At 38.2% G+C, this 12634-nt stretch overlaps 1 protein-coding gene across 1 annotated transcript; it reads left to right on the forward strand.

Annotated features, from left to right (window-relative positions):
- Window positions 1-11407: 11407 nt before the first annotated feature.
- LOC107723826 (beta-2 adrenergic receptor-like) lies at window positions 11408-12629 on the forward strand (the record flags this gene model as incomplete). The annotated part of the gene is made up of 2 exons (XM_016532540.1): window positions 11408-11612; window positions 11781-12629. A coding segment is annotated over exon 2 (846 nt), but the record flags the coding sequence as incomplete, so codon positions are not given.
- Window positions 12630-12634: the final 5 nt, after the last annotated feature.

Below are 12634 nucleotides of genomic sequence, written 5' to 3' on the forward strand. Positions count from 1 at the left end.
TTGGGTAACGGCTAGACCAGGGGTAGGCAAGTTCGGTCCTAGAGAGCCGCAGTCCTGCAGAGTTCAGTTCCAACCCTAATCAGACACACCTGAACAAGCTAATCAATGTCTTCAGGATTACTAAGGCTATAGGCAGGTGAGTTTTTTTTTTCAGGGTTGGAGCTGAACTCTGCAGGACTGCGGCTCTCTAGGACCGAACTTGCCTACCCCTGCCCACTATAATTATAAAAAGTAACAAAGATTATATGTATCAGCATGTCATTGTAAAATTTTCATTAGGGCAAAGCATATTTATAGTTCTAGTGCAAAATGTTTCCATTCATGTTCTTTCATCGTCTTTAAACCGATTTGAAGAATTACAGGAATGCAACGATAGGCAGTGCTATTTAATCTCTGCATATGTTCAGTTCGCTGTTGGTCTGCTAATGCAGGTGTTGTGAATCTGGAATCGCATAAAACAGATCTTAATAGCACCGCTTTCATAGAAATGACCTGAATGTTGTAAGCTTTTCATATCTAACACTATTACTGCACTGTTTCCACAACTCCCCTGAATCTCCTTAACGCATAACCACCATTTGAAACTCCCAGGTGCTGAAGGCTGAAAGATTAACTGCCATACTCTTAAAAGCCTTATGGCTATATTCTGTCAAATACACTAGAAATGTTTCACATTCTGTTTAAATGCTTCCTGGGTCACCTAAAGTCAAAGACCTCTAAGTTCAAATAATAAAAGTGCAGAAATTGCACAGAAAACACAGGATGTTCTTTTTCTCAGCGGTGGTGACACCCTGCCATAAGAGAGGTTCTCAGATCGAAAGGACTGTTAACCACTATCTGACTGTATCTGCACTGCCTGGGGTACAAAGCCATTCTAGCATGGCTAAAGCTAATGTATAGGGACACAAAGATTAATCTAACCGGTCTTGCACAGAGAGAGAAAATACATACATAGGCCTATATATTTAAGTATGTATCTATCTATTCCTTTTACAAATGAAAATTATAGATAAATATAAGTAATCACATCACCGTGCTGCAGAGTAAAAGGCATATGTGGTGGGAACTGCATGCACAATTACCCCCATATGCACTCACCCGCTGAGAACCCTCCTCAACCAACAGCAACCCCTGCTTCTGCTCTTCCTCTACAGAGAGGAACTGCACGAAATGGCTCACTGCTTTTTATAAATGTTGGAAAGGTGCCCATAACACAGCAACAAAAACAACCTTTTACTGTTGGCGAGCTGAAAAACCAGAATGCAGCAGGATCAGGAGGTTAGACTGAGTGTGGCCACATCAAGGAAGTGTCTGATAGACAGGGAAGTTCAAGAGAAAATGGGAGATATCCTATTTCCACAACACAGGGAAAGGAAAACATGAACACAATAAAAAGACTGACCTTGTTTCATTACCTCTGACAAAACAGAAATATCTTTTCATGGTCTGTACACATAAATGAATGTTCTTGTTTATTTCTTATCGTCATCTATATGCTTAATGGATCGCCTCAGTCTGTGCAGTGACCAAAACATTAAATGTAATTATTAGATATGGCTTGAATATATATATCAATTAATTGGCAAAACAAAAGGCAATCACTAAATCTGTCCCCACAGGCAGTCACTCATTTCAGTCGAAAATCTATATGCAACAGTTTGAAATGAATAATGAAAATCAAATAATGTAGGTGAAAGGCTTAGGTGCATTCATAAAGTATGTCCTCACACACAGCTTTTTATGAAGTCCATTCTCATCTTTAAATGTTGGAAATTTATTCATTGCTGAGAACGGCACTGTTGATGGTTTATTCCCACCGCAGGTTGATCCCTGCAGGAATGAAGTGCTGTTTATTTATTGATAGTCCAATTTATTCTCATCTACGTCAGTTAACCATGGCCGCTCTTGTCATTCCCAAAAAAACACATTACAGATTCACACTTAGTGTATGACTGCTGCTCACTCATTCTAGCCCCTCCTCTCATCGGGATGTGAATTATATGAATGAAATTCAATCAATTTCCCATGATCCCATGACAAAATCCCATTATTATTTTAATCTCCAAGGGATACAATGCCTTTATGGGAGCTCAATGCCAAGGATTTTTGAATGCTGTCCAGTACAAATAATACAGTACAAAAAAATTTAACACTGTGGATCTGAAATTTCTTGAAGGTTTGTGCAATTTGAGTGATGACTACAGTAGTAGTACATAAAGTCAGCATTTCATGCCAAATTTAAATGATTAAAAAACAGCATACTATTAAAACAAGCTGAATCTGTTGTAATCTAATATAACTGTTTATATTGCAGACAAAGCTGAAATGTCTCTGAACGGAAATGTGTTTATCTATGTCTCAAACAAGTTCTAAACTGAGGCATAGTTTTGATTCTTATCAAGGATCTCATGTTTTTTTTTTTTATTATTTGTTTTTTTTGACGACACTCGTTTTGAAATGGGGTAACTTAAGCAATGGGGTTAACTAGTAACTAAGGAAGATAAGTGCACATTTGTCAATAGTAAACTTTGTATTTTCTAAAAATAACATTTCTGAGCTAAGAGTTATTGCAATGTGATGGACTTGGAAAGGGCTAACAAAACAAGGTTAAATACAGGTGGTGTCTGTTGACTTTAGTTAACTCTCTACTGCTTTACAGCTTTAGTTAACCCTCTACTGCTTTATCATGTACTATGGTACATGATCAAATTGATTCCACATCATTTCTTGGTTTATTTGGGAACATTTTATTGATAAAACTTTTCTTTTTTCCCCCCACTTTTTCTCTGCTGTGAAACAGAGGTGTATGTTACACTTTTTGCACATCACTTTGGGTGTTCCTGTGCACCCAGGAACCCTACATCTTCCCTTTTTGTCACACATTATTGTCCAAGTGGACATCCTAGTTAGGAATGGGAGCCGTGGGCCCCTGCTTCCTTACCCCTTATCGCACAACATTGCCCTGAGGCAACGAAAAGAAAAACTGAATTTCTGAACATGCAAAAGAAAAACTTCATAAATCCTGACAAAAGCCTTCTCTCATACACACATATATTTTTATGTACAGTTCATGTCATTTTAAATAAGATTTAAAGCAAATAATCTTGCCTTCTTCTCACACTATGTGCTCCTGTGACCATGTGTCAGAAGAGGACGTCCCGTCTTCAAATGGTGCTTGATAGTGACTCCCACACCTTATTAGACTGTTCTTTGATACTTTTTGTACTGAATATGGGGCTTAAGAAAACTTTCCATTGCCTGAGGGCAACGCTGTGCTGTAGAGGGTTAAAGCCTCCATGTAAAAACACCTAGTCATCACGAGGTGTTCACTGCCTCAAGCGCTGTTGAAAGAATTTGAGGACAAACTGCCTACAACATAGTCGATGAGGGAATGCTCTCACTTTTTATACATTTGCATTGCACACAGAAAAAAATATGCATTTAATTGAACAGAAAACATTTAATTAAATGTACTTTAATTTAATTAAAACCCTTGTTTGATATTCCAATGTCATTTCCTTGACGGAAGCAACACCTCATCACAACATAATAGGAAAATTAACCCGATTTTTATCTTTTTAATATGAAAGTATACCAAGAATGAATGAGTGTTCCAACTCTTATCCAAGAGCGGATATTTCCCAGGTATCCTGAGAGAATAGGGGAGGAAATGACACGACCATCTGTGTGCTACGCCAGCACATTTACGTATATATCTCTCAACAACAGTTGCAGAAAGTAGGGCAACTCTGTGACATCTCACACTTGTTTATACTGTCTTTCCCTTTCCTGCTTGGGCCCATTACTGTGCTCATCTTGGCTCACAGCCCTGCCCCCACTGTCATGCATTCAACCACCCTTTACAAGTCTCTCGCTCTATCGCTATCTGTAATTTGTCTATTTCTTGGTATAAAATGTATCTCACTGACTTTTTTGTTGTACAGTGTGTCTGTGACATCATTGTCTCATTCCATTCCACACACATATATGACCTCAGAATCATTCATTCTCTGCCTGGCCTCTTACCATCACTATAGTCCAGTCCAGTTTTTTTGTAAAAAAAAAAAAAATTGCCATTTAAAAGCACATTACAATATAATTGAATGGCAAAACACTTTTTTGACCTATGACCTATATTTTGTATTCTGTATAATGGTTATAGACTGTACACTATACACTCTAAAAAACGCTGGGTTGTTTTTTCAACCCAAATGCTGGGTTGAGCCTGCTGGGTAAGGACGTTGGGATGAAAATTGGTCTTGATCTATAACCCAGCGGTGCTGGGGTGGGAACGCGGACGCTAACAAAACAAGGTTAAATACAGGTGGTGTCTGTTGACTTTAGTTAACTCTCTACTGCTTTACAGCTTTAGTTAACCCTCTACTGCTTTATCATGTACTATGGTACATGATCAAATTGATTCCACATCATTTCTTGGTTTATTTGGGAACATTTTATTGATAAAACTTTTCTTTTTTCCCCCCACTTTTTCTCTGCTGTGAAACAGAGGTGTATGTTACACTTTTTGCACATCACTTTGGGTGTTCCTGTGCACCCAGGAACCCTGCATCTTCCCTTTTTGTCACACATTATTGTCCAAGTGGACATCCTAGTTAGGAATGGGAGCCGTGGGCCCCTGCTTCCTTACCCCTTATCGCACAACATTGCCCTGAGGCAACGAAAAGAAAAACTGAATTTCTGAACATGCAAAAGAAAAACTTCATAAATCCTGACAAAAGCCTTCTCTCATACACACATATATTTTTATGTACAGTTCATGTCATTTTAAATAAGATTTAAAGCAAATAATCTTGCCTTCTTCTCACACTATGTGCTCCTGTGACCATGTGTCAGAAGAGGACGTCCCGTCTTCAAATGGTGCTTGATAGTGACTCCCACACCTTATTAGACTGTTCTTTGATACTTTTTGTACTGAATATGGGGCTTAAGAAAACTTTCCATTGCCTGAGGGCAACGCTGTGCTGTAGAGGGTTAAAGCCTCCATGTAAAAACACCTAGTCATCACGAGGTGTTCACTGCCTCAAGCGCTGTTGAAAGAATTTGAGGACAAACTGCCTACAACATAGTCGATGAGGGAATGCTCTCACTTTTTATACATTTGCATTGCACACAGAAAAAAATATGCATTTAATTGAACAGAAAACATTTAATTAAATGTACTTTAATTTAATTAAAACCCTTGTTTGATATTCCAATGTCATTTCCTTGACGGAAGCAACACCTCATCACAACATAATAGGAAAATTAACCCGATTTTTATCTTTTTAATATGAAAGTATACCAAGAATGAATGAGTGTTCCAACTCTTATCCAAGAGCGGATATTTCCCAGGTATCCTGAGAGAATAGGGGAGGAAATGACACGACCATCTGTGAGCTACGCCAGCACATTTACGTATATATCTCTCAACAACAGTTGCAGAAAGTAGGGCAACTCTGTGACATCTCACACTTGTTTATACTGTCTTTCCCTTTCCTGCTTGGGCCCATTACTGTGCTCATCTTGGCTCACAGCCCTGCCCCCACTGTCATGCATTCAACCACCCTTTACAAGTCTCTCGCTCTATCGCTATCTGTAATTTGTCTATTTCTTGGTATAAAATGTATCTCACTGACTTTTTTGTTGTACAGTGTGTCTGTGACATCATTGTCTCATTCCATTCCACACACATATATGACCTCAGAATCATTCATTCTCTGCCTGGCCTCTTACCATCACTATAGTCCAGTCCAGTTTTTTTGAAAAAAAAAAAAAATTGCCATTTAAAAGCACATTACAATATAATTGAATGGCAAAACACTTTTTTGACCTATGACCTATATTTTGTATTCTGTATAATGGTTATAGACTGTACACTATACACTCTAAAAAACGCTGGGTTGTTTTTTCAACCCAAATGCTGGGTTGAGCCTGCTGGGTAAGGACGTTGGGATGAAAATTGGTCTTGATCTATAACCCAGCGGTGCTGGGTTGGGAACGCGGACGTGAAAGAGAGCACGTACGTCACGTTAACATCGGACGACACTAGTGCGAGAAGCCGCTATTTTTTCAGCGTCTTCAGATGGAAGCGAGTGAAAGACGATTTATGGTAAGTAAAGATTAAAAATGTAAAGTCATCATTCATTGTTTGAGTCCGGTAGTATTTTGAGATTTCATGGAAGGCGGAAATAGTCCGAAACGAGCTTATATTGAAAAATACACGGATGCGGTTTTCACCTCAGAAATAGTCTTAACGGCCTCTTTTACTGAACGAAAGAGATACTTTTAATATAGCGTCAGTGTCATATCATATTTACATAAGATTTTACAATACTTACACTTTTTGAGGTGTTAATAGAGGGTTATTAATGTATTAATTAACGTAACGTACATGTTAATTTGTTATCTTCTTTTTCGCGGTTAAATTGAATGTAGTTTCCTAAAGGAAACGGCGTTATGTAATAAAGACTAGATTATTTTGAGGCTGATGAAGTGATAATTCTTAAAGTAATGTTTTGCATGTAATATTTCACACTTGTTGAGCTTTGTGTCTTCATTGTGCCCGCGCCGGGAGTTAACAACACAGAACCCTGCTTGTGTGAGGAGGCGATTTTCTCAGCTTCTTCAGAAGAGAGGGAAAGACCCTGAATGATGTAAAAGATGTCACATGCTGTGCTGATGGGGCTTCTTCATGACTACATCAATTATGCTAAAGAGATCATGAAAATTGACAGAGATGCATGATCTGTATTCATGGACTATGAAACAAACTGTAAGTGTATAATTTGTAAAAACAAAATGTTAAATGCTTGTTCTGTGTTGTTTAGTAGAAATGGAGTTTACACTCTGTCATTCATACACATGCTCACATTCTTTCACACATATGCTTCTGTTAAATGTTATAATATCAGTGTTAATGTTGTGGTTTATTTGTGTACTGTCATGCCAGAATAGTTTGTAAAGAACTTAACTATTACCTAATTGTACAATTATTGTATAATAGTGTTTTGGTATAATATTTTTATACAATATATTAAATTGACCAAAAAAGTCAAATTTGATATTAAAAGTTATATTCAACAAATGTTCAATGCTTCAATATAACCCAATTTGTTGGGTCAAAACAACCCAGCGCTGGGTTCGTCCCTTTTTGACCCAGCGCTGGGTTGCCAAAATAACCCAAATTGGGTTGTTTTTAACCCAGCCGTTTTTAGAGTGTATATAGAGTACAGTTGCCACACTGCAATACCAAAAACATTGCCATCATATATTATTATTATTATTATAACTTTATGGCAAATGTATTTAAAAAGAGCCACCACCCCCCCCCCCCCCACAAATTAATTTCATGATAAGCTGATCAATTAATGACGGCTTATATCAATATGTTTACTGTATATTTAAAGTGAAAAATAAATGATCACTTAAAACCAATACAAAAGTATAAAAAAAATACTAATAATGTTTATGAAATCAGTAAAGATACTTACTTAGCAATTTATTCTTTGAACATGCAAGAGTGAAAAGTGAAAATAGCAGCAACATGTTATTGCTTTAAAAAAATAAGGTGAGGAAAAAGCAGAAATGGAAATTCTTCCAGTATATCAAGCCTGTAGCTTCAGGTGATTTTATCCATATAGGTAGTTCACACTCATAACAAGACTGGAAATCTTGTTATTAAGGGCCTGAAGCTGAGCTTCCCTACAATGCTTTTGTTCACTTTTGATGTGTCCTTGAATGTATCTTCAATATCACTAGTACCTTCATGTAAAGGCTTAAAGCCCTTATAAGGACCAGGCATAAGGAAACTCTTGAGACCATTTCATAACCATTAATGTCAAACCCAGTTCCATACAGTATAATAAAGTCAGCTGACAGTTTCAAGGGTATGAAAACAAATGATACAGTGCCTTTAAAATACTTCACAGAAGCAGGGAGTAATGCCACGTAAATGACTGTGAATTAAATGTGCTTACGGGTTTTCCTGTAGATAACCTCTGTCTGTCTAAAAGAAACCTGCTGCCTCTCATCTACACACTCGCCATCACCCTATATGGTGCTGATAAGACTGGATGAGGAAAAAATTCACAAGACTCACAAAATAGGTACAGACAGACATAGATTAAGACTGACAAAATAGGTGCAGGCAGACATATACATATACACACACAAACAAACACACACTATATATACATGCATACATGCATAAATACATACAGTGACTTTGCACTTGTTATTTTCAGGACAGGTTGCTTGGTTCTCTTGCAGGATCTGGCAGAAGACTGATATAAAATACAATCTAGTGTCACAGTAATCTGGCAAGTTATTATTATTGCATTCTGTTCAATGGAAACTGCAGTTTGGGCACTCAAGTGGTATACAACAATCCTTCATTCAAATGCCAGCAATGGCAGTGTTTCAGGAAGGTAGGCCAAAGGTGATAAATAATGAAGTTCATTCATAATTGTTGATTTGTTATGGAACATTAGCTTTTTGGGAATTATAATACAGAAAAAAAACTAAAGCCAATTTATTATTTTCTTACTCTAAAAACACCACTATCTTCCCACCTGCAACTGTCCGACTCATTGGTATTAAAAAAACAACTTCTCTCCTCTAGGACATTTCCACATGCTCCTCCTCTCCTTGAGGAATTCAGCTCTCATACTCTGAGAGTATCAACGCCTACAGCGAGACACAACCCTTATGATGTTAAGCCAATACATACCAAGCCAATTAAAACCAACATGAAAACACAGCTCCCTCTTCAGAATTGTGTCTCCATAGAGCACATTCTGGAAGACCTCTCTATCCATTTTTTTTTTTACCAGTGCCCTTTATAACTTTGCCAGCCAGCATCTGGATTTCCTGATGACGGGGGTGTTGGAATTTATTTATATCCGGAAGGTTACAGAGATATAAGGAAAATAAACAGTTGATTCCAAAGAATCTGTCCACATGCACATCAGTATTCAGCATTGCGATTGGTTAAGATTACTCATACAACATATAAGGCCTGTCTAGTCGCACTCGATAGGGAGTGAAGCCAACTGTAAAAATGTCACTGATTCCCAAAAACCACAATATACAGACTTCAACAGAATTCAATCTTGTATTATAAATCATGGATTCACAGAATACTCCATATGCAAATTTAGCCTTTGTACAGGTTAGTAAGGATAAAACTCCAGATGGAATATGAACATTTGAACAGCTCTATTTTTCAGAGAGATATTAACAACTTTGCTTTTTGCTTTTATTAGAAAGAATAGATAGCTACATCAGATTCAAAGGTGAAACAGCTCCTTATGTCACATCTATTTATGTGTGTGTGTGTCTGTGTGTGTGTCAACAGTATATGTGTACACACACACACACACACACACACACATATATATATATATATATATAAATTGCCTGAATTTGTATGTTTGTGCTTAAAATTATAAATAAATGAATACTTTTATTCAGAAAGGATGCATTAAATTGACCAGAAGTGACAGTAAAGACATTTATAATGTTACAAATTGTTTCTATGTTAGATAAATGCTGTTCTTGTAAACATTCATCAAAGACATCCCTGTTTGCATAAAATTTGATATGTAAAGTTTGGTTGACGTGAAGTGACCCATACTCAGAATTTGTGCTCTGCATTTAATCCATCCAAGTGCACATACAAAGTTGTGAACACACACACACACTGTGAACACACACCCTGAACAGTGGGCAGCCATATTGCTGTGGCGCCCGGGGAGCAGTTGGGGGTTCAGTGCCTTGCTCAAGGGTCTCACCTCAGCTGTGGTATTCAGGGTGGGAGAGAGCACTGGTTATTTACTCCCCCCACCGACAATTCCTGCCGAACCTGAGACTCGAACCTGCAACGTTCGGATTACAAGTCCGACACTCTAATCTTTAGGCTACGACTGCCCTATTCACATGGTCATGTTTAACATTCTCGGTCTGTCCTTGAAGGGAAAGGAATTTAATTCCTGGTTGTTCCTGTTTAATCTCAGGGTGACCAGTTTCTCCAAAGGGAATAAAAATTAAGGTATTTAACTTTATATACTGTAACTTATCTAGCAGACATGTTTTGTTACCCAGAGCACTTATCAGTACATTTACTACTTGGACCTGGAGCAATTTGTACTTAAGAGCTCTGCTGTGCAATGCATTCTCAGTTATTTTTCAGTTCATAGATCACTCTTACCACAGTTTTTGGATCATCAGTCCAGACTTAACCCTCAACGATTATTATTATGTAACGATTATGCGATTATGCTGGTCAAGCAATTGGTCATGGCATTAGATTGCTTTTTTCATTGAAAAAGATGGACCATTGTGAGCTGGTGGCAAACAAGTTACTTTTAAACTGTCTTTTTCAGGAACTACCAGTACCAAGCATTCCATAAACAGAAGTCTCAAATAACGCAGAGACAGAGACAATGCCTCATTGTGCTCAACAGTGTTACTGTAAACTAAAATTAAAACAGTTTTGTTCATTAAAATAATAATTAGTACAATAGTAAAATATTAATATTAGATGAATAACTTAAATGAAAGAAATGTTATAAAATTATAAAATTATATCTATATATGACTAAAACAAAGTTGGTACACAGAGTTCAGTGGCTTGAGAACAAAAAAATCTAGATTTATTGACTCAACAACTAATCATTAAGTTATCACAGCTTTATTTGACAACTGAACAAACAAGCACCACACCCTTTGTTTTTGGCAGCTTCTTTATTCAGTCTGAAACCACAGATGGCAAAAACAAATTAAATATGCTGCTCCCATGAAATTTCTGTAAGTTGTCAAGTGATCCTGAAGACCTTGATTAGCTGGTTCAGGTGTGTTAAATTAGGCTGGAGCTAAACTCTGCTGGAAGGTGGCCCTCCAGGAGCAGGATTGGGCACCCCTGCTGTAGTCCCATTCATGTGTCACATTCCGACTTCTACATACATCCTCCTTCTCCACAATAACTTTCAAAAGAAGCCATCTTACTCAAATTCACAGACCCCTCCTCTAATATCTCTGCAGACATGACACTGCCACATCTTATCTGATCTTCACCTTATATATATATATATATATATATATAGTCTTGTCAGTGCCAAAGCACTTACATGAATGAATTTCATGAGTTACAGAACACAAACTTTCATAAAAGCCAGAAACTATGTATCAGAACAGAAAAAATATTTAAAACTAGTCTGCCTTAGCTGTTTAAAATACAATTCAAATAGTCTCACTGTAGCTGTCAGAATGTTGTTAGTTAATTCTGTAGCAGCAGTGCAGCCTTCAACTCACTCTCAGCTCATTGGCTGGAAGTCAGCTATGATGTCATCACAGAATGTTATAAGGGCTCTGACAAATAGCCTGGGAGCCACACTTAACGTAACACCGCTCAACAGAGTGACTGTGTCTGAGAAAGGTTGAGAAGACTGCTGTGGTGACAGAGGAAGAGAGAGCAAAAGTGAGAGAGAGATAAGCACGCAAGTGAAAGCCATAATGTGGGAAGGATCTACTTGTTTGTAACAAACCTACAGACCTTAAAAGCATACTGTAACTTTATATGGAAGGAGGAGTGGAGTTGGAAGCCTTTTTTGGAGGTTTGTAAAAAAAAAAAAAAAGCATTATCTTTGCATTGAGTTGCACTGTTTTTACAACTTGTTTAATTACTGTTTACATTTTTACATTTTCAGTACACAAGCCTTTGTGTGTGTGTGTTTTTTTACTAATTCAGCATATTTCTGCTTTTCCTTCTCAATCTCTGTCAGGTCATGGAAACCACACCTTCCCCTGCACCTGACGAGTGTAAGAATTTAACATCTAACTCCTCCAACATTGGTGAACCACAGATGGTGATTCTGGGCACACTCATGTCCATTCTTGTTCTGGTCATCGTCTTCGGCAATGTGTTAGTGATTACAGCCATTGGCCGCTTCCAACGACTTCAGACCGTCACAAACTGCTTCATTACGTCACTTGCGTGTGCAGACCTGGTAATGGGATTGGTGGTGGTGCCTTTCGGCGCCATTTTCATCATCCTTGACACTTGGCACTTTGGCAAATTCTGGTGTAATTTCTGGACGGCCACCGATGTTCTATGTGTCACAGCCAGTATCGAGACGCTCTGTGTCATCGCTCTGGATCGCTACATCGCCATAACATCCCCCTTCCGCTACCAGTCCTTACTGACCAACGGCAGAGCTCGCATCATTGTGCTGCTGGTGTGGGTCATCGCCGGGCTCATTTCCTTCCTACCCATCCATATGGGTTGGTGGATTTCCGATAGTAATGTTGCAAAGTGCTGCTTGAAGAATGTTACCTGTTGTGACTTCAACACCAATCGCCCTTATGCCATCATCTCATCCATAATCTCTTTCTACATCCCCCTGGTCATCATGATTTTCGTCTACAGCCGTGTCTTCCAGGAGGCAAGGAAGCAGCTGAAGAAGATAGACAAAAGTGAGGGACGATTTCATGCTAAGAACAACAGCAAAAAGCAAGAGGCGGCAAGCATCCACTGTGAGGCAAGGACTGCCAAGAAACCCAAGTTCTGCTTAAAGGAACATAAAGCTTTGAAGACTTTGGGTATCATTATGGGTATATTCACGCTGTGTTGGCTCCC

Source organism: Sinocyclocheilus rhinocerous, unplaced genomic scaffold (genome assembly GCF_001515625.1).
Source record: "Sinocyclocheilus rhinocerous isolate Xijiao unplaced genomic scaffold, SAMN03320098_v1.1 scaffold1085, whole genome shotgun sequence".
Taxonomy (NCBI): Eukaryota; Metazoa; Chordata; class Actinopteri; order Cypriniformes; family Cyprinidae; genus Sinocyclocheilus; species Sinocyclocheilus rhinocerous.